This window comes from Sus scrofa, chromosome 13, assembly GCF_054392235.1.
Source record: "Sus scrofa isolate SSC_HxYL_T2T_F1_AM1 chromosome 13, Sscrofa_HxYL_maternal_Yorkshire_Landrace_v2.0, whole genome shotgun sequence".
Classification (NCBI taxonomy): Eukaryota; Metazoa; Chordata; class Mammalia; order Artiodactyla; family Suidae; genus Sus; species Sus scrofa.
In genome coordinates, this window is record NC_139395.1 from 66207462 (window position 1) to 66229881 (window position 22420).

A 22420-nucleotide genomic window follows, 5' to 3' on the forward strand; every position below is an offset into this window, starting at 1 on the left:
TGTTTGCCTACCAACCCCCCAACACACCCCCTGCCTCCCTGCCCTCCCAAAAAAAAGGAAGAGAGGAAGAAGAAGCATCATTGCTTAAACTACTCCAAGTCCTGAGGCAGTTTTCCCACAACAAATGTTGATGTTCACTTCTCTTTTGTAAAGTTCAGCCTTCTGGCCCACCACTGGCCTGCAGGCTGCTTTATCCTCTTGAGAATCCAGTCTAGCTGAGGTTTAATGCCTGTTCTTCACCCAGGTGAGAACCGTGCATTAAAGAGAGGCATATTTAGAAGTGTGAAAACAAGTACGCAGAAGAAAAAAATATTGCAAAGAGTCTCTGTGTAGTTTCACAATCAGCAATACTGTGTTGAAATAGAAATTCTACAGGTAACTAAGAACAGAGCAGTATTTAGTATAGTGGTTTGGAGTGGGCTTCAGTTTCCTTATTCCTAAAACCGGAATAATAATAGCCCCGACCTCATAGGGTTGTAGTGAAGATAAAGTGAATGAATCTGTTGAAAACTTTTAGAAAAACTACCTGGCATGTAATAGGTGCTCAGTAATTACTTCATTTCCACTCTTTAATTGTTTTCCTTCATTGTGAGAAACCCCAATATATTCCCATATTCTTAACTCCTTCAAAATTCCTATTTCTATTCTCAAAAGAAGTATTTTGTCCCTTTCCTCTTTACACATTTTATCCATTATATTTGTCACACAAAGCAATCCAAATTGGGTTGTCTCAGTACATATATTGGTTTATTTTTAGGTGTGTCCTACTTTTATACATTTTTATAGATTTGCAGCAAATTTTAAATCCCTCCGAATTTTCTTTGTTAAGTAGATAAATCCTTTTTTAAAATATGAACCTTTAAATTCATTTATTTATTTGTTTGTTTGTTTATTTATTTATTTATATTTTGATGGCCACACCCATGGCATACAGAAGTTCCCAGGCTAGGGATTGAATCTGAGCTGCAGATCTGAGCAGTGATGCCAGGTCATTTGAGCCAGGGATCAAACCACCTCCTCTGCAGCAACCTGAGCCACTGCATTCGGATTCTTACCCACTATGCCACGGTAGGAACTCCGCAAATGAACTTTTTTAATGAGAAAAACCCAGACTCTTCCTAAGTATCTTTATAAGCTCAAGTTTCAGTTGATTGTATATTTTTCTATGACATAAATGTAGATCATCAGCCACTTCGAAGAGGTAGTCCTGATTTTAATCCGAAAAGGTCTATATGAATTCAGTTTTGTACCCTCTGCACAAGGAAATAAATGTTTTGTTGGTGACTAAAATGTACACTCCTGATTTTATCAAAGTGAGAACATTGCATGGGCCAATCCAACTTGCTTTGTTAATTATATGTTTCTCTGAGAGGTGCTCAGGCTGACAACACTACAGAGGAATGGCATGGATCACACCAAATCCATGATCCATTCATGAACCACAAAGTCAGCTCCTTGAGAGGAAAGCCTCAGGCAAAGATCGCGAATAACAAGCCAAAAAGCAGACATTTATGCTTGTAGTAGGTAAATAAATTGACCAAGTTCTGGCTTAGTAAATATGCTACCCTAGACTTTTCTTTTTGTAGAAAAAGAAGATAGAAAATGAATATGAATGAAGTATCTAGTACATAAACATCTCTGCTCTGTGTGAATGTGGATAGGCTGTTTCAAGCTTAAATAAGAGCAGAGAGAAGAATATACTGAACCCCCTTAGGTACTCTTCACTCAGCATCAACAGTAATCAATTCATGGCTCAATTTGTTTCCTGTATATGCCTCCCCCTTACCTGCAGATTCTGCATGTTATTGCATCTTTAAATGTTTCAGTATATGAGACCTCTTCCTAAAAAAATGCATAGTCAAAAATTTGCATATGGAAGTTTCCACTTACCCTAAGGCCCAGTTAAAAAATCTGTAACTGAGCCAGCACCTTTGGAAGTGCGAGAGAAAAAAGATTTCACAAAACCTTCTGTATGATTCCTCCAGCCATCAAGTGTCCCACACTCTAAGATTCTTGTTTCTCCTCTTTCACCTTTTGCATCCTTTTACCTTTGGCACCCATCTGTGATGTTTGAATCAGCCAAAATATAAAAGGATGCCTAAAAGAGAGCCTGAACTGCGCCCCCCCCCCCCGCCTTTTTGTCCTCTCCGCTCCTTCAAGGTGGCCCTCTTTTTTCCCTATTGAGACAGATGAGCTAAATGATCTAACACTTATCTACTTGAATGTGAAAACAAAAAATCTAAGACTAACAATAATAGAGCACATTATTTATTTATTGAGCATTTACTACATGCTAAGTACTTTTCATGCATTTTATCACTTAAAAATAATCAACAAAGTGAGCACCTACCAGACAGATAGAATCCATGATCCTGTTTTACAAATAGAAAACTGAGGTTCAAAGCATTAAGCCTAAGGTTTGAGGTCAGATTTCTCTGAGTTTCTAGCCAGAAACTAACATCACCAGGCCACCTCTCTGCATTGCACCCTGACAGTTGGCCATACACTGAGCTTCTGTGCATGGGATATTTTACAACTGTGTGCATCATTTATAATTACTTCTTGGTGGTGGTGTGAGATATTTCAGCGCCTTGTGTAAAAAAGTCCTTTAGGAGTTCCCGTCGTGGCGCAGTGGTTAACGAATCCGACTAGGAACAATGAGGTTGCGGGTTCAATCCCTGCCCTTGCTCAGTGGGTTAACGATCCGGCGTTGCCGTGAGCTGTGGTGTAGGTTGCAGACAGACGCAGCTCGGATCCCACATTGCTGTGGCTCTGGCGTAGGCTGGTGGCTGCAGCTCCGATTCGACCCCTAGCCTGGGAACCTCCATATGCCGCAGGAGCGGCCCAAAGAAATAGCAAAAAGGACAAAAAAAAAAAAAAAAGAAAGTCCTTTAATGTATGTGCTATTAGATTTGCTACAAGCCATGGAGCAGCCACATAGCTAGTGGTATATATCTCATATCCAGCTACGTCTTAATATTTGAGTCCAAAGCATCAGCAGTTCTCATATATGTAGCCACAGGAGCCTCCTAATTCTTCTTCCTGTGTCCACTGTTCCTCCCCATCCACATCGATCCCAGAGTGATGTTTTACAAATGTTCATCACATCATGTCACTTCTCTGCTTAGAACCTCCCGAGGTCTTCTTATAAGTAGCAGGGGAGAAAGAAAAAAATTCCTTTACAAGGCCTACAAAGCTCCATGACATCTGGCCCTAACCACCTTTTGCAGTTTATGTGCAGACCTGGTCGTACTCTAGCCCTGCTGGATTGGTTATGGATATTTTTCTTGTTCCTCCAAGATGCCAGGCTGCTACAGCTCAGGGTTTAAGTTCATCTGATTCTCAGCATACTTGGCTTTTTTGCGTATTTGGGTTTCAGCTGGAATGCTCCACCACAGAGTTGCCTTCTTCTCTCCCAGGGGCTTGCTTTCTTTTCTGCATTGCTCTTGTATCACTGTAGGATGTTTTCCTTTCTTTGTTGATTTGTTGCCTTCGTGTTTATCTCTGCTTCTGCCACTTCAGTATGGCTTTTGCGGGATCAGGAGCTCAGCTTTAGCAGCTGCTTTATCCTCAGTACCTCCATAAATGCAGGTTGAATGAATGGCTGGGTTGCCCAGTGGTCACAATGTACCTGCACATAAAACACATAGACTCAGAGCACTGATGGGCTGCAACTGTAATTGTCACAGACATTCATTCCAGACTGGAATTTCATCATTGCATAATCTAGACAACATGTCTTATGAGTTGCCCAAGACAATGCATTTCCTCAGAAACAGGGGGGACCCCTCAGTCTCATGATCTAGGCCCTGAAGTCTGTGTTATTATGAGGCAGCTGCTTTTTTGCCAGTTTTCAGCTCATGTGGACTTGACCTTCAAACCAGCAGCACTCAGCTCTCATTTTTGACTGACCTTTTGCTTAGGCCCCCGGCAATGTTTTCATCTCTGACAGCTTGACCACCACCAGTTTCTTAAGAGTGTCTGTCCTTATGAAAAGGCGTTTTGCTCTTTGTGCCATAATGATCGCTAATACCCGATAAACTGCAAACAATAGGAGCATTTTGGGGGCGGGGAAGGGGGAAAACGCTGAAACAATAAAGTGTCTGCAATTCTGAGGCAGTGCTAAACTGGGGCACATGAAAAAGTTATAGCACGTGGAAGGCCACAGTCACAACTCCCATCAGGAGGGGCAAGAACTGGACAGTCCTTACAATGAGCCATTATTACAAGGGTACCACTGAACCACGTAATTGCGGCCTCTTCCAAAACCATAAAAATGTGTCAAATACTATACCAGCTCAATCTGTCTGGGCTTGAATGTTAGAACCAAAATTTTATAAATAACAGAGTCCTTGTAATCTGACCAAGTATTTAAAGAAAAAACTGGAATGAGGCAGATTTTACCATTAAATAACAACTTAACATGTTTGTAGTTTGCAAAATTTTCAGTGGAGGAATTCTGCCTGAATATATTTTTATTTGTCCAGATCCACAGACTTCAGTTTTTGTGGAATTTGTAGATATTTTTTAAATGACAAATTTAGTGCCTCATCCATTATAGAAAATATTAAAAGGAACCAGTAAAGTCACAATCACCTGTAATTTCATCACCCTGAGATAGTCATGAGGAAGACTTCTGCAGAATGATTTGTAACTGGCTTTTTTTGGTCTATGGATGTGTATAAACAACATTTTTAAGTCAGTTTAGGGTCATTAGTGTATGTAGTAATTCTAACCTGTATTGTGTTCCTACTTACATAATGAACTTCCACCCTCATTAAATAGTTATATAAAAGATGAATTTGACTGTATTATATCCACTTAAATGGGGGCAGTTCTCTCCTCCCTTCAAGGACATTTGGAATGTCTGGATAATTTTTTTTTCTTTTTATGGCTGCAGCCATGGCATATTAAAAGTTCCCAGGCTAGAGGCTGAATTGGAGCTGCAGCTGCCAGCCTACACCACAGCCATAACAGCATGGAATTCCAGCTGCATATGCAACCTATTCTGCAGCTTGTGGCAATGCCAGATTCTTAACCCACTGAGCGAGGCTAGGGATCGAAACCTGCATCCTCATGGATATTGTGTCATGTTCTTGACCTGCTGAACCACAACGGGAACTCCTAGAGATATTTTTGGTTGTCACAACTGGTCTTGAAGTTGGGGGGAAGGTGCTACTGGCATCTACTGGGCAGAGGCCCAGGATGCTGCTAAATATCCTTCAATTCACAGGCAACCCCATAACAAAGAAGTACCTAGCCATTGGGTCAGTAATGGTGGGGTTGGGGAACCCCAAACCTATATAGCTCCCTCATAATTCATTGAATGCATGCCTTTCTATTAAATATTTGTTTCTGATATTTTATTACTAGAGGTTAATGGTCAGTATACTTTCTATAAAGGACCAAATAGTAAATGTTTTACCCTTTGGAGGTCATACCATCTGTTCCTCAACTCTGCTCTAGCACTGTAATAGCTTCCACGCAGTCCTATTCTATATGTAAATGAATGGGTTTGGCAGTGTCCCAGTAAAACCTTATTTACAAAAAAATCAGTGGGCCCTAGGATAGTAATTTGCCCATGTATGTTTTAGGTAATGCTCTGATGGACATCTGTGTTCTTAAATTTTTGCCTCATATCTCTTGATTTCCTTAGAAAAGTTGTTGACAGTGTGAATTGCTATACAAACATGTATGTACCTTTTCAAACTTTACAGCAATGTGTTATATTTTCTCATTCATATCATATGAGATTGTTCTTTTAATGTGGCTTATTCTAAACTCACTTATGCCACCACTATTCCATCAGATTTGGAACTACTTCCTGGGATGTGGAGTGTAACAGGCTAAGGCAGGATTTGCCAATATAAAGGGCTTCAGGAGTCAGTCAGATTAATGAGTATATCAGGCCAATTGTCAGCGTCAGAATGTGGAGTGGTAGTAATTTGGCAAAATGGAGAGCAAGTGTCCCATCAAAGTGAGGAGCTGCTTCTCAACTCTGCCCCCTGCTGGCCCACTAGAAGGTGGCTCATTGTTGCTAGACAATGGTATCCAGAGAAACCAGTAATTCAACCTTTGCTGTATCAACCACCCATGTTTATTTTATTTTAGTTTTTTTTAATATTTTTATTTTTTCTATTATAGTTGATTTACAATGTTCTGTCAATTTCTGCTGTACAGCAAAGTGACCCAGTATATATATATTCTTTTCCTCACATTATCCTCCATCATGTTCCATCACGAGTGACAAGATATAGTTCCCTGTGCTATACAGCAGGATCTCATTGCTTATCTACTCCAGATCCAGTAATTTTCATCTATTAACCCCAAAACCCTAGTCCATCCCACTCCCTCCCCCTTGGCAACCACAAGTCTCTTCTCCAAGTCCATGAGTTTCTTTTCTGTAGAAAGGTTCATTTGTGCCATATATTTGATTTCCAGATATAAGTGGTATTTTTCTTTCTCTTTCTGACTTCACCATAAGAGAGTCTCTAATTCCATCCATGTTTTATTCTTTTTTATGGCTGTGTAGTATTCCATTATGTATATATAGCTGCATCTTTTTAATCCATTCATCTATTGATGGACATTTAGGTTGTTTCTATGTACAGCCAAAATAAAAAAAAATTGAAAAATGGGCAGAAGACCTAAATAGACCTTTCTCCCAAGAAGAAATATAGTTGGCCAACAGACACATGAAAAAATGCTCACCATCACTAATAGAGAAGTACCCATTTTTAGTTAAGTATTCTGTAGACCAATAAGCCATACATGTGGACTGTGCCTATGGGCCACCAGCTTGGGGACCTCTGCTTTAACTGTGACTTACAAGGGGTCTACAACTTTGAGATGGAGGCGAGTCTCTGGGCTCCTGACTGTGTATGTTAGACCTTCAGGGCCCTAAGCACCATGGATGAGATCTGTTAAGACTTAGGAATCTTTGAGTCTGCGCTCACAGAAAATAAGTCTCTGTAACTCAGAGTAGGGAGGTGCCCTGTAAGTCAACTGCCTGGCCTGGAGACATTGCCTGCGGAGGTTTCTGAGTTAGTCAGAGTGCTAGCCTTCAACCTGTACAAGGTCCTACACAATTTGACCTTTCTGCTTTAGTTTCCAATCTCCCCTTCGTTTATAAGCTTGAGCCACACTGCCTCTATTCATTCATTGGTTCTCCGAGTATTTGCTGAGCTCCTACTATGTGCCAAGCCATGTTCTGGATAAAATAGAGCAGGGTACAAGAGGTAAGATCCCTGGCAGGGTAGGAGTTGAGGAGTCTTAAGTTCTTAAGGTGGTTGTAGGAGGTCAGATCAGAGAGGTCATGACCTCAGATGGAGAAGGAGGTAGGCGCAGTGGGCAGGAGTCTTGAGATTTTGCTGTGGGTAAGAACCTGGAGAGCTTGTTAAAACAGATTTCTGTTCCTCACCCAGAGATTCTGGTTTATTAGCTCTGGGATGGGGCCCAGAAATGTGCATTTCCAACAAGCTCCATGGGTAGCTGTGGTTTTGGGATTTGTAGGCTGTTGTAAGTAGTGTTTTGCTTCTTTACTCTTTTCTTTAAAAAAAAAAAATAAGTTGAAAAATACTTTATTTACAATGTTGTGTTAGTTTCAGGTGTGTAGTGGAGTGATTCAATTATATAGGCATATATATATGTTATTCTATTTTTTATTTATCCATTATAGATTATCATAAGATAATGAGTATAGTTCCCTGTGCTATCTAGTGGGTCCTTGTTGGTTATCTATTTTGTATACAGTAATGTGTACATTTAAATCCCAGTCTCCTAATTTGTCCCCTCCTCCTCTCCCTTTGTATCCTTTTTTTCAATGCCATATATAATTTATATCATATGATATTTGTCTTTCTCTTCAAGTTGTTTGTTTTTTCTCAGAGATAAATAGGGCGCCATTACAGAGGGGCTCCCCCCCACCAGGAGTGACACCATCTGGCATATTTTACAAAGATCGCAGTGTATTGAACATAGGCTGCAAGAGAGCATAGACAGAAGCAGGTGGAAGTGTCAAGTGAGAAATGATGGTGGCTTGGATCAGGGGGTGACAGTAGAGATGGGGAAAATTAGTTAAATTCTGCATATATTCTGAAGAGGGAGCTCTGACTTCTTCATGTATTGAATGGAGGGTATGAAGGAAAGAAATGAGTCAAAAGTGACCAAGGTTTTAGAAATGAGCCAACTAGGTTCAACCAGATGAAGATTGTTTTTTTTTTTTTTTTTTTTTTTGACCTTCCAAAAATATGATAATTTCAGATGTTTCAACCTAATTGAAAAATGGAGCTTCCATCTACTAAGATGGAGAAGACCCTGGGAGGAGCTGATTTGGAGGCGAGGATGGGCATGTTAAATTAGGGATGTCTGCTATCCTCTCAGTGGAGTAGGTAGATAGACTGGAGTGTGGAGTGCAGGACCTGTGGACTGGGCATTAAAATCCGGGAGCCTGGCTTAGATCACCAGGGCTGTGTGTGCGGCGAGAGGAAGTCAAGCTCTGAGCCTTGAGGTGCTCTGTTATTTAAGAGGGAGAGAAGAGGAGAAAACTAGCAAAGGCCCCTGAGAAGAAATGATGAAAGAGGCAGGAGGAAAACCAGGTGAGTGCAGTAATTAAGATGCCATGGAAAGAATGTGTGAAAGGCCTCATTGCTGTTCGCAGAATGGGGGAGGCTTGCTCACACCTGAGGACTTTTGCACTTTGCACTTACCCCCCATCTGGCTGGCTCATTCTCTTCCCCAACTTTAGCTGTGTACTTAAATGTCTGCTTCTTGATGAAGCCTTCCCAAACAGCCTGTGTAAGATGAGGACAGTTGCTTAGCTTTGGCTGGTACTTAGAGTATTTGTGAATGAGTGGACAAGTGTTAAAAATACCTCTTTTGATGGAAGCAGAAGTCCAGGTGAAAATGTATTTAACACCTTTTTCTCAAGGTGTGGTGTGGTTTGTGACCCAGCAAGGTGGGCATCTCCTGGGATCTTAGAAATGCAGAATCTTGGGCCCCACCCCAGACAGATAGAATCACACAGCACATAACGAGAGATGATTTCCATGCCCATTAAGGCTTGCACCCATTCATGGGGGTTGGCTTGTTTATGTGTATGGCAAAAGGGTGATTGGGTGTACCCTCAGATGGTCACGACTCACACTGAGAGGTTGAAACTGTCAAAATCCAAAGATTCCTTCTATATTCAGTCAGTTGTCATTATGTGCTTTTAAAAATTTTTCCAAAAGGTTTCCAAGAATATTTTATATGGTTATCCACATGACTTCTTAGTTTGGTTTTGAATTGACCCAAGCTAGGAGTGAAGATAAAATGCATAGCATCGGGTCAGTGGTTGGTGAATGCTAATTGTTTTTTAGTTTAAAAAAATTTTGCTTTTAGAATGACATATTCATGCATAATGATTGATTTTATCATCAGAATGTAGGACCTACAAATGCAGGGTTTTCTCTTAAAGTGAATAATGGGTTAAGTGTATTGAGCCTTCTGCTTCTCTCATAGAAATTCGATTCCATAAGTGGCATTTTTACCCTAGGATTATAAATACTTACTCTGCACCCAGATGCCTGCCACCCTTTAATCTCTCATATTTCTGTTTGGCTAGGATAAAAACTTGATGTTCTTTTTATGCGCTGACCTTTGGCTTACTTTAGTCTGAGAGAGAAAAAAAATAATACATAGAGTAGAAGTTGTCTTATCATGATACTTTTTTTTTCCCCCGAGGCTGCTAAATATTATTTGTCCTAAATGCAATGCAAAGTATGCCCACCTTGCAGTTTATAATAAGCACACTGTTTTACAGGTTGTTAGTTAAGGATAAGAAACCTGCAAGGAACTTTTGGTAGGGCCAGTCTACTGTATTCTATTGCAAGACCAAAATTTTGAAAAATTTCCTTTTTTGAAGGTCCACACACAATTCATCGCTTTGAGTTAAGAGATTCTAAGAGTTCCCATTGTGGCACAATGGAAGCAAATCTGACTAGGAACCATGAGGTTGTGGGTTCAATCCCTGGCCTCGCTCAATGGGTTAAGGATCCAGAGTTGCCGTGAGCTGTGGTGTAGGTCGCAAACATGGCTGGGATCTGGCATTGCTGTGGCTGTTGTGTAGGCCGGCAGCAACAGCTCCAATTAGACCCCTAGCCTGGGAACCTCCATATGCTGCAGGTGTGTCCCTAAAAGGACAAAAAGACCAAAAAAAAAAAGAGAGAGAGAGATTCTACACACTGATATGACAGGAAGCAGTGTGAGAGTGTGTAGACCAAGAACAGAGCCTTATAAATGCATGCATATGGTGTGTACATGTAGGGCAAAGAAGTATACCTCCAGATTTACACATGTTTATCTTTCTCAGTTTACTTACTGAAAGCCCTAGATTTAAACTGACCAAAAATGAAGGTGTTCCCATTATTTGCCACTGAAAACAGAATGGTGGGGACCTTGGTTTGATTTCTAACCCTGGTAAATCTTTTTTCTTTCCAGAGTTGCTGGAAGTTTTGTGGGGTTTTTTTGTTTGTTTGTTTTAGTCTTTAAAATGGAGATAAGTAAGGATATCCTGTGTTCTTATGTGACTGTTTATCCAGTTATGTGGGGAAAAAAATCTATAAAATTATACACATACACACTTCTATGAATTCCTCCTCTGGCACAGTGGATGAAGGATCTGGCATTGCTGCATCTGTGGCTTAGGCCACAGCTGCAGCTAGGAGTCAGTCCCTGGCCTGGGAACTTCCATATGCCATGGGAAGAAGAAAATCATAAAATAAAAAATAAAGTTTTATTTATACACACACACACACACACACACGCTATTTCTCTTTAGGAAAATCGCCTTATTCTTCAAACCTTGCTAAAGCTTCTACATGATAGGAAAATTGGATTCTAGATACTGAAACTTTCTTACAGAGCAGGGCTTGGCATTTTCTGTAAAAATCCATATAGTAGATATTTTAGGCTCTAGCTGGCCATGTGGGCTCTGCTGCTATAGTGTGAAAGAAGCCACGGACAACACATAAATGAATGAAATGGCTAGGTGCCACATTATTTATGGATATTTTATGTATCATGAAATACCATTCTTTTGATGGTTTTTCAACCATTTAAACATGTAAAATTGTTTCTTACTTTATAGGCCATACAGAAATAGGAAGCAGGCCTGATTGAGCTGGTGGACAGATTCCTATGATAGAGAAAAAGACTTGGATGTGTCAGCTTCTGCCTTTCCTTTATTTAACTACTCTTTATTTTTGCCTTTAGTTTGAATTTTTTTTTGAAGTATAGTTGATTAGACACTGTTGTGTTATTTTCTGGTATACAGCAAAGTGATTCAGTTATATATATACATATATGTTTTTCCAGATTATTTTCCATTATAGTTTATTATAACATACTGAATGTAGTTCCCTGCACTATACTATAGGTTCTTGTTGATCTATTTTATATATAGTAGCATCCATCTGTTAGTCCCAAACTCCTAATTTATCCTTCCCCTGCATCCCCCTATTTTCCCTTTGGTAACCATAAGTTTGTTTTCTATGTTTGGGAATCTGTTTCTGTTTTGTAAACAAGTTCACTTGTAACACTTGTTTAGATTCCACATATAAGTGATATCATATGGTATTTGTCTTTCTCTGTTTGCCTTACTTCACTTAGTATGTAATCTCAAGGTTTATCCATGTTGCTGCAAATGGCATTTTCATTCTTTTAACGGCTGAGTAGTATTTCATTGTGTGTGGGTGTGGGTGTACCACATCGCTCTCTATGTATATGTCCATACCACATCTTCGATGGACATTTAGGTTGCTTTCATGTCTCGGCCATTGTAAATAGTGCTGCAGTGGCTATTGAGGTACATATATCATTTTGAATTAGAGTTTTTGTCTTTTCCAGGTACTTTCCCAGGAGTGGGACTGCTGGATCATATGGTAGTTCTTTTTTTAGTTTTCTGAGAAACCCCCATACTCCTAACCTCCATGGTGTCTGGACCAAATTACATTCCCATCAGGAGTGCAGGAGGGTTCCCTTTTCACTACACCCTCTCCAGCATTTATTATTTGCTTGCCTATGATTTTAATTCTTTTCTCATAGGTCAGGGTTTGTATCCTTGCTGTCCTTCTTTTCTGTCAAGGGTAATGTTGTACAGACTGCACAGAAAACCTGACTGAGTGAGGACATGTGTTCTGGGACTTGCATTTCCTTTCATGGGAATATTATAATTGTGGGACTGAAAAGAATCTTGGCACCTTTCAGATGTAACTCTGAATGAAACTTTGCTTGTGTCATCTCAGAAAGCTGGCTTTTGGTGTTCCCATCGTGGCTCAGCAGGTTGAGAACCCAACTAATCTCTCTAAGGATGTGGGTTCAGTCCCTGGCCTCGCTCAGTGGGTTAAGGATCTGGTGTTGCTGCAGGCTGAGGTGTAGGTCACAAATGTGGCTTAGATCCTGTGTTGCTGAGGCTGTGGTATAGGCCAGCAGCTGCAACTCCAGTTCGACCCCCAGCCTAGGAACTTCCATATGCCACAGGTGTGGCCTTAAAAAGAAAGGGGGTGGTGGAAGAAAGTTGGCTTTCTTTGTTTGATCACTTTCTCAGGGATGATGATTGCATCATTGACCTCTGTACATTGTCTTTTAAAAACAGTGTGTACATAATGGTGGTTTGGGAGTGGTAGTGGATAGCAGTTGATGGAATTATAATCCTTTTAATATTTCTTAAGCTTATTGAGCAAAAGAACACATTCTATTGGAGTTCCTGTCGTGGCGCAGTGGTTAAGGAATCCGACTAGGAACCATGAGGTGGTGGGTTCGATCCCTGCCCTTGCTCAGTGGGTTAAGGATCCAGCATTACCGTGAGCTGTGGTGTAGGTCACAGATGTGGCTCGGATCTAGTGTTGCTGTGGCTGTGGTGTAGGCCAGTGGCTGCAGTTCTGATTAGACCCCTAGCCTGGGAACCTCCATATGCTGCAGGAGCGGCTCTAGAAAAGGCAAAAACAACAACAACAACAACAAAAAACACATTCTCTCTCTAAACCACAAAATGAGAAATCTGAACACTTTGTTGACTTGTTAAAAAAGTCAAATCAATTTTGAACTAGAAGGTTTATGGGAATTGTCATGCAATTATATTCTGATTCTGGTTTACAAACAGTGGATGGACTAGGAGGACTGTGGACATCAGATGGGATTTTTTTTTTTTCCTCCAGTGAATTCTTTTGTCAGCCAAGATGATAGTATCTAAGACACCATCTTATATGGATGTTCTGCAAGATCTCTTTAGAATGAAACTGATGAAAAATAACCTGTCACTGTCACCTGGAAAGTGGCAAAGCTAAACTGTGACAGAAGGTGATTCATTCCAGTTCTCTTGCTGTCAATTCAGGATCTGAATGAAGAAAGGAAAAAGGGCAAAGCGATAGTAGTGGTAAAAAGGAAGAAAAGTTTCAAAACCTTTGAATGTTTGCCCTTGATCCAGATAGCTAACATACTTTATTTATGTGAATATAAGTTATGTTGATAAAATACTGAATTTTGATAGAGTAAGAAGTATTCCAGCTTTTTTTTTTTTTTTTTTTTTGGTGGTCTGTGCTTCAAGGGCTCAACCATACCGAACTTAAGGTATCCAAATTCCTTAGCATAGATAGTTGGTTTAAAGGTCAAAAACATGTAAAAATAATGAGCAAATCATGCAGATGTTTATGCCATGTGAGTTTTCATTGGCATGCTTGTTAGGCTACTTAAAAAGGAATGAAAGGAAAATCACTAACTAAAAAGCTATGGTTTAGGATGGTGAAGGCAGAACATCATATTTACATGGCTTTTAAAATACTCAAAGGAGGGAGTACCCGTTGTGGCTCATCAGGTTAAGGACCGACATAGTCTCTGTGAGAATGGTGGGTTCAATACCTGGCCTCCTTCACTGGGTTAAAGATCTGACGTTGCTGCAAGCTGCAGCATAGGTTGCAGATGAGGCTTGAATCTGGTGTTGCTGTGGCTGTGGTGTAAGCCTCAGCTGCAGCTCCAATTGGACCCCTAGCCCAGGAACTCCCATATGTCATGGGTGTGGCTGTAAAAAGAACAAAGTAAATAAATAAAATACTCAAAGGACTGTAGTGTAGAGCTTCATAACAATACTATGAGGAGTTAGGGCATTTATTGTTTCCCTTCAGCATCTTTCCGGTGTGAGGCAAGGAGGACAACAGGGCGTGTCACACACCACCAACACCCAGTGGGGATGGGCATGGCTAGGATGGGCTGGGAACAATGCTACTGTGATAACTGTGTTCCAACAGCAGTTCTTATAGTGTCATCAGAGAGCGCTGGGGGCCTCCACGACTCCTGCAGTTCTGCCAGGTCAAAATTTCTTTTGTAATAAAATACCAAGCTGCTATTTCTTTTTGTCATCTCATCTCTCAAAGACAGTACGATGGCCACTTTATATTAAGGACTTTGAGCATCTGTGGATTTCGCTCTCTGCAGGGAGTCTTGAAACTCATCCCCCGTGGATACCAAGGGGTGACTGATACAGAAGAGTTTTACAGAGGCCACATGATGTGTTAAAATGTCACTGTTCTGACAGCCAGTGGGCATATGTGCTGGTGGGTAATCTTGGGTTTTAACAGTTTCTTAGTTTTAATTCCTAAGATGATAAATATGGGTAGATATAACCCACATAAACACAATGAATTCACACTTGAAAAGGGGGTAAGGCAAAAAAGAAAGTTTGTAAACTGCCATTTAGATAGTTTGCTAAGCCTGGTAGAAGCGTGGCTTCATTTAATGCCAAAAACACCTCTAAGAGGCAGGTTCTCTGATCATCCCCCTTGAGCACATAAGGTGATGAAGGCTTGAAAAGATTACTGACTTTGCAGAAGATCCCATAAATAAAAGTTGTAACCCAGGTTTCTAATTCCTAACTCATCTGCTGACTGTGCTGTAAAGCATGTTGCCTCTCAGAGAAGCACCAGGAAATGCCTGGATTTTGATGCTAACTTCTCAGACCCTGGGCCACCCACTGAGGGCAGGTAACTTCTTAGGTAATTAAGAAGATTCTCCTCATGGGCAGTGGAGAGCAGAGGCCACATTCTCCTGGGTTGTGGGCTGAATCCAGCCTGCCAGTGAGTTTGATTTATCTTGTACAATATGAAAAAAAAAATCAAACAGCTCAGTGTCATTTTTGTAATCTGGGAGATTTTGCTTGAAAAGGAAGTTCAGGTGGCCAGCTAAATTGAAAAAATTAGAAGAGCTAGGTGGACTGGAATGGTATTCCCATATGACCACAGTCAGTTGCAGATTATGTCCACTGTTCCTTTCAGATGAGACATGCATCTTCTGGTTTGCCTCAGACCTCACTACTCCCTATTATCATCCCACAGAGCATGACCTCATTTATATTAACTGTTGGAGGTGTTTGGATTGGAAATCACTGGGGATGTTCTGTCTTCTCTAGGTGTTTATAACCAATCTATCCTCAATTATTTAAAAAGGCACTGACAATAAAAGCTTACTCTGATAACCCCAACTTAGTTGTAGTAAAGACCTCACCGACAGTGCCAAATAGAGAATAAGTTGCTTCTTTCCTTGCTAAAGCCTGAAATTCTGATTCATTAAAGAATAAGGATCTGCCAGTGAATTAACATTTATTTTTAAATGTGCAGCCCTTTCTTTTTTAAGTGACATAGTGAAATAAGCACATTACACCCATTGCCCTCATTTGATGTTTATTTTAGTAATGTCTATTGTCCTCATCATTATCGTGTCTGGACCCTTTATGAAACTCACAATGTCTCTGTGAACCTCCGTGTGCATGTTAGATCAGTCATTTGAAACAATTTGAGATTGTCAACTAAAGGACTTCATTATCCCAGGCACTGGTATGGAATTATTGCATTTCAAATTCTTGTGCTTAAAATACCTCACCATTTCAGCAGTGAAAATCGGCCATTATTGTAATTTTGAGATATATGTATATTTGTTTGCCTTTTTCCTTCCTTTACCCTTTTCCCCCAGATTCTAAGTGTCATAACACTGGCAATCATATATACTTGTTCACAGTGTGTCTGTTGTGCCTTGTACAGTGTTTATTTAGCACATAATAACAGTAAATAATGGAAGGAATACATGAGTAGATATATGAATGCATCAGGTGTGTGTATATGATAAGTGTTATTCTTCTCTAGCCCCAAGAATTATATTAAAATACTTTTAAGTGAAATTTTTTTTATGCTTTCTAATTTGGGGGTTCAAATGAGAAGATGTGTATTTCTTATTTTCCACCTAAAAATCTATATCCAAAATAGCCTGTGTGTGTTTTTCCTCTGTGATTTAGAATTGCTTCTGCTCTTGCTCATACAAGGTCAGTAGGATGTTTGTACATATATCCAGCTGAGAATAAGATGCACATTGAGACCAGGATGCAGGATGAGGCTGTTGCACTTGAAAGTTCAACAGAGACTCCTCCATACTAAAAGATGCTCTTGCCGTAGTCAGAAGTGGCTGTGTTCTTGGGCCCTTAGAAAAGTCTCATGTGTAGCTTTTAGGCAGTGTTCTCCACAGGAGGGGGGGGCATTTAGCTCTTAACCTAAGGCTGAAAGAGCAATAGCATTGTCTATTAATACTACTGGAACTAAAGATGAATAGTGAATTGGCCTTGATCTGACAGTGAGTTTGACTTTGATAGTTCATCACTTAAAAAGGTTCTTTTATATTTATGAAAAAAAGCATGACGTCAGACTGGGTGGGGTTGAGAGGGGGTTGATACCAATATTTAAGAGCAAACTCTAGGGCTTCCAAAAAAAAAAAAAAAAACCCTCTTGTGTGAACTTTTTTTTTTTTTTACGTGCATAACTAATTAGCTTAGGTTATTATAAGCAGAGCTGCTGTGATAAAGTTTCCGGTGGTGTCTCGGGATCCCTTGTTTATAGTGCCTTCTCTATGCCAGTCTACAAATCGGAATTGCAAAAAGTAGAGGGAGTGAATAGTCCACCATTTCTCATTGGATTGGGGCCGCCTAAAGCGTGGTTATGCTGGAAATGCTAGAATATAATCACTATCAGGTGAGCTTTGTTCTTATTCATATTCGGTCTCTGAAATGTAATCATTAAACTGAATGTTTCACCTTTTCATTGTTGCTTTTGTAGACCCACAGTTGTCAGTAAGTACGTGTCTCCAGTTTAATGCTGTTTATTGTTTGGTACCATAAGCAGTAAGTCAATGTAGTTTTGAACAAAGTAAATATTAGTTGGATTCCCTCCCCCCACCCCCCGGCCCCCAGTACATGGCTTTGCTCTCTCCATCAGCTCCTTCCTGTTCATAGCTCATCAGATTAAATTGTGTTTATCAAGGCAAAAGTGACTTTAAATTGAGTGTCATTGATTTTTTTTAAAAAAGCTTCTTATTCTGCATTAATATTTGTAAAGAAGAAGGGAAAATGATCCTGGTAGCTCAATACTCATGCTTTCAAAAACACATGCATAGAATGTTTGAAAGAAACTACTTAACGTGGAATTGCTTTTTATGTTGAGTTTAAGATCTTAATTAAAATATTAACTAATCATGTCCAAGTGAAAGTGGGAAGAATTAATCCACAGCTATTTGATTTAATCATTGGAATGTTTCTGTTTCTGTTCTTCAACAACTTTACAGTTGTTTCTTAAGGAGGTTTTCTTTTCTTTCTTTCTTTTAAACAGAAAGCTGTTTTGTTTGCCAAAGAATAGTGAAATAAATCAAGTTATGCTCCTTCTTTTAAATTATTGTTTTGGTCTTAATAAGCCCTCTTAGGTGTGTTGGGGGAAATTTTTGCCCTCTACATAGTTGCAAATGTTGAGTTATTAGATCTGAGAAGAAGGCACAAGGTTTTAAAGAGATGGACTGCTAATTAACAGGGAAATGAAACAGGGCAAAGTATTACCCCAAATCCTGAGAGTTAGCCTTTAAACTTCAGTAATATCAAAATCCATTAGCCCAGTGCCTGGTACCTAACAGGGGCTTAAAAATCTCTTCTGTTGGTGGACCTGCCCGTCTCATGTTTGTGCCTGAAAGAAGAGCTGTCCGAAACTCACCAATAACAGCGCTCTCTTCTCTTCCTCCGTGGCTATGTTCAGGTGCAGACCCACCTCGAAAACCCCACCAAGTACCACATACAGCAAGCCCAAAGGCAGCAGGTAAAGCAGTACCTTTCTACCACTTTAGCAAATAAACATGCCAACCAAGTCCTGAGCTTGCCATGTCCAAACCAGCCTGGCGACCATGTCATGCCACCGGTGCCGGGGAGCAGCGCACCCAACAGCCCCATGGCTATGCTTACACTTAACTCCAACTGTGAAAAAGAGGTAATTCATGTCTCCTCCCCTCTCCTCCTTCTTCCACTAAATGACTGTCTGTTGGATCTTCCTTCCGCACTTGACTGTGGACTCTAATCTGTCCGTGCGGCCCGCTTCACCGGCCCTTGTCTCTGATTCCCCATGCCAGCTGTCACCCTCCAGCCTCTTCTCCCCGTCACCGTCACCGGGTTACTGGGTTCTAGCTCCTGGCGGAAGACCTGGCCCCCTCGGAGCGGAAGGTGGAGGCGAGGACACTTTTTCTCCCACCCCGTTTCCGCTTCCTTAGCTGAGTGTTCTCTTCCATGCCTTTCCGTTGACAAAGCAGTGAAAATGCAGGGAGAGAAGGGAAGGTGGAAAAGGGGCAGCAAAAATAGAAAAGGTGTTGGACAGGCGGTTTAGAAGTTCCGCTTGTTGTAAATGTCTGGAATATTATTTTTATTTCTCCCAGATTTGGGAAGGGGAAAAAAAAAAAAAGCCCAGAATGTGCGTGGCTGGATTGGAAGACTAGAGCACATGAGAATTTAACAAAAAGGCCGAGGTTTCCTTGCTGGGTGAATTTGGTTTCCTAATAAAATTGCCGCTGCTGGTGAAATCTGCTTGTGCAAAGGCTGGATTGGAGACAAGACTCAAACATACCTCAGGCTAATAGTTCCATCAAAATTTGAAGCATCCAAATCCAGAGGAGAGTTTTGAGTTAATGGCTCTTATTTCCAAATTCTGAGACAATGAGCTTCATTTTTATGGAGTTTGTCCTCTGAAATATTTATGTGATTTCAGAGGTGACTCATCTGAAGTTTGATTGATTTTAATTTCTAGAGGGACTAAATCTTTTCCCTTTTGCCCAAACCAACCATCTGTTTCTTCTCTGTCCATGTTTGTCATCTCTCAAGCTGATTTGATGCAAGTTCTTCCTTCCTTATTTCCTTTCTCGGTCAGATTCCACCTTATTGGGAAGCTTAGTTCATCTTGTTGCTGCACCATCAGCCTCCTGTGAACATGTCCTGGAAAAAGTCACTTGCAAATCCAAGTCATGGGCTGTTTTTGCTTGTGTTTTTGCAGGGATTTTATAAGTTTGAAGAACAAAACAGGGCGGAGAGCGAATGCCCAAGTATGAACACGCATTCACGAGCGTCGTGCATGCAGGTATTGAATGACTCGACAGCCCAAGGATGTGACACTTTGTAATGAGGATCTATATTAGTGGCTAATCACACCTTCCTGATGACTTCAGGGCTTTTTTTTTTCCCTCACTGACTTTTTTTTTTTTAATTGAGAAAGCTCTGAGCAGGGTTATTTTCTTCATTATGTCTCATGATGAAAAAATTACCAGGGAAATGATCCAACATTTTTTCCTAAGTTGATTTCTGTTATTAAACAGTGCTTAAAATACACAAATTTTCATAAATAAAATGTAAACTGTTGTACTTCGTTTAGATTCCATCATCAAAGTAAGTTATACAAATTTATGGGTTTGCAACTTTGGTAGGCATATTAGTAAAACCAGGATGTATGTGTGTATGATCTATACAGTTTTATAAAGTGGAATCTCATGGAAGCTATATTCTGAGACTTTATTCATTGAACAGTAATTCATGGATATTTTCCCAAATTATGAAAGTTTGTTCTCTGACATCCTGTTTAATGGCTATATAAATCATGCTACATCCATTTATTAATACATATTTTAAATGTGTATATACACATATGAGAGAAAGAATAAGCAACAAAAAAATGCCCACTTTTTTTGCTTTTCTCTACTGCCTCTTATCAACATGTATTACTCTTTTCATAAGGGAAAAAAAGTTATTTTAAAATTCCTATCACACCAAGCTCACTAATTTCATTTCCCTAAAAATAAAATAAAAAATTCACAAAGAGAGGTTGCTCGTAAGTCTTCTGGCACATTATCCAGTTCACCAAGTCATTTGGAAAAGCATCTCTTTAAAACAAAACAGATCAAACTGGTGTAAGTAGAAATGGAATTTAATAAACAATGTAGTGGCAGTTATTTGAAACTGACCTCGTTATTTTTTGAATGTTTACTATATCCCTGGCACTGTGAGCACTTTATATGGTTTGTCCTAAAATCTCTTAAGAATCCAAGAAAGCAATGAGTATTACTATTATTGTCATGATTATTATTGTTATTGTTAACATTTTGGCTGTGCCTGCAACATGCAGAAGTTCCTGGGCCAGGAGTCGAACTCAAGCCACAGCAGTGACAACTTAGTCCTTAACCACTAGGCTACCAGGGAACTCCAGCAATTGAGTTATTAACCCCATTAGCCCACAGGCACACTGAGGTTTTAAAGATTAGAGGCATTGCCCCAGTCCAGAAAGTTGGAGAACCAGGATTCAGACAAGCCCCATGATGTTGGAGCCTGTCTTTGTTAATTGGAAATGGCAAGAAGACACGAGAGAAGTCTTCAGTTTTGAGATTTCATTGTGTACTTGTGAAGCACTATTAAGACCCAAGCATGTGTGCACACATACACCTGCACACACACATACACACAAGTATCTCAAGTTTAGAAAGTGTTTATGAAGAAACGTTTTCACAGACTTATCTTTGCAACTGCTGCAATGCACATGTAATCACTGTTGTTTATTATCATAACTGATGTTTTGGTACTTCAGGAATAAAATTGATCTAGAGGGAATGTCAGCTCCACGACTGTAATGATAACCTCGTCCTAGTGTACTCCTCTGGGAGTGCATAGCACACTGGCAGCTGTACAAGGAGAACTTACTTTATAAGTCACTGTAAGGTTAGTGCAGGGCTACCCAATGGTTTAGGAGCCCCAGTGCCCCACACACCACTATAGGAGCAAAGGGCTGGATTGCCATCTGTGTTTTTTTTTTTTTTTTTTTTTTACTCCAAGGAGGGTGAAGGGAGGCTATAGGGCATAGTCTTCAGGGGAAAAAGAAAAGGCAGCTGTCATTTAAGATGTAGTTTCCTAGTTCATCTTTCCTGTTAAGGGTAGGTAGTTTTGCATAACAGTTGAGAGCATGGTTCAAACTATGGCTCTAACCCTTCTTCCGTGCGACTTTGGACACTTGCTTCTCATATATCTCAACGGAAAAATTGCTATACTAATAACACCTACCCTGGATGAGGTTATTGTCCGGGTAAATCACTTAGCCCATAAAAAAGCCCTGAGCCCAGTGCCTGGCACCTAGTAATCACCCATTAAGTGCTGGCTGTATATGTCATCCTCATGACCCATTAGTGTTAATGGTCTTCCATAGTGTTCTTATTTAGGGAGGAAGAGGGCAGTTACGTCTTAGAATCTAACTACAGAATTTTATTGGAATATAGTTGACTTACAAAGTTGTGTTAATTTGAGACATACAGTAAAGTCAATCTGTTATACATATTTTATATATCCATTCCTTTTCAGATTCTTCTCCCATATAGGTTATTACACAGTATTGAGTAAATTTCCCTGTGCTTATACAATAGGTCCTAAAAATGTTACTGCTTTGGGTACAGAAAGACCATGGATTTCTTTCTGGATTGCTTTGCATAATTTTTGCTTATATCTGTTTCTCTTCCATCGCCTTTTTCCTTCAGATGGATGATGTAATCGATGACATCATTAGCCTAGAATCAAGTTATAATGAAGAAATCCTGGGCTTGATGGATCCTGCCTTGCAAATGGCGAATACGGTATTTCTTTTTTTTTTCTTTTTTTCTAAAAGAACATCTTGAGATATTATTCCCAGGGTTTTCTCCCTTTTCCTGAATTTTCACTTTCTTTTTGCACGTGATTCATTGAGAAATTTATTGAGAATGAGACAATTATCTTATGATCACAAATAAATGACTTAAGATGTCGGAAAGTAAGGATTTCTCATGAGTTTTTCAGTAATCCCATGATTATACTCTGTACTCCCTGGAGTCCAAGTCCACCTTCAGTAGCAAGTTAGGTCTTCCAATTCCGCTTGACATCTGATGCCTAACTTAGTACACTGCTGCTGATGAAAATACTGTAGATTGTGTTCTTTATGGTGGTATTCTAGTTGGCCTGAAAAGTTAATGCAGTTTTTAAAGAAATAACTTTACTATGCTTGTAGTGTTTCTTTTCTTTCACTCCTTCCATTGAATT

General features: G+C 40.0%; 1 protein-coding gene across 16 annotated transcripts in view; it reads left to right on the forward strand.

Annotated features, from left to right (window-relative positions):
- The window catches only part of MITF (melanocyte inducing transcription factor), a 243903-nt gene that overhangs the window by 190457 nt on the left and 31026 nt on the right, over window positions 1-22420 (forward strand). For 10 of the 16 annotated variants that reach the window (NM_001425284.1, XM_021068583.2, XM_021068584.2 and 7 more), the window contains 3 exon segments: window positions 18093-18320; window positions 19371-19454; window positions 21886-21981. In NM_001425284.1, coding sequence (NP_001412213.1) covers window positions 18093-18320; window positions 19371-19454; window positions 21886-21981 — 408 coding nt within the window. 16 annotated transcript variants of the gene reach the window in all.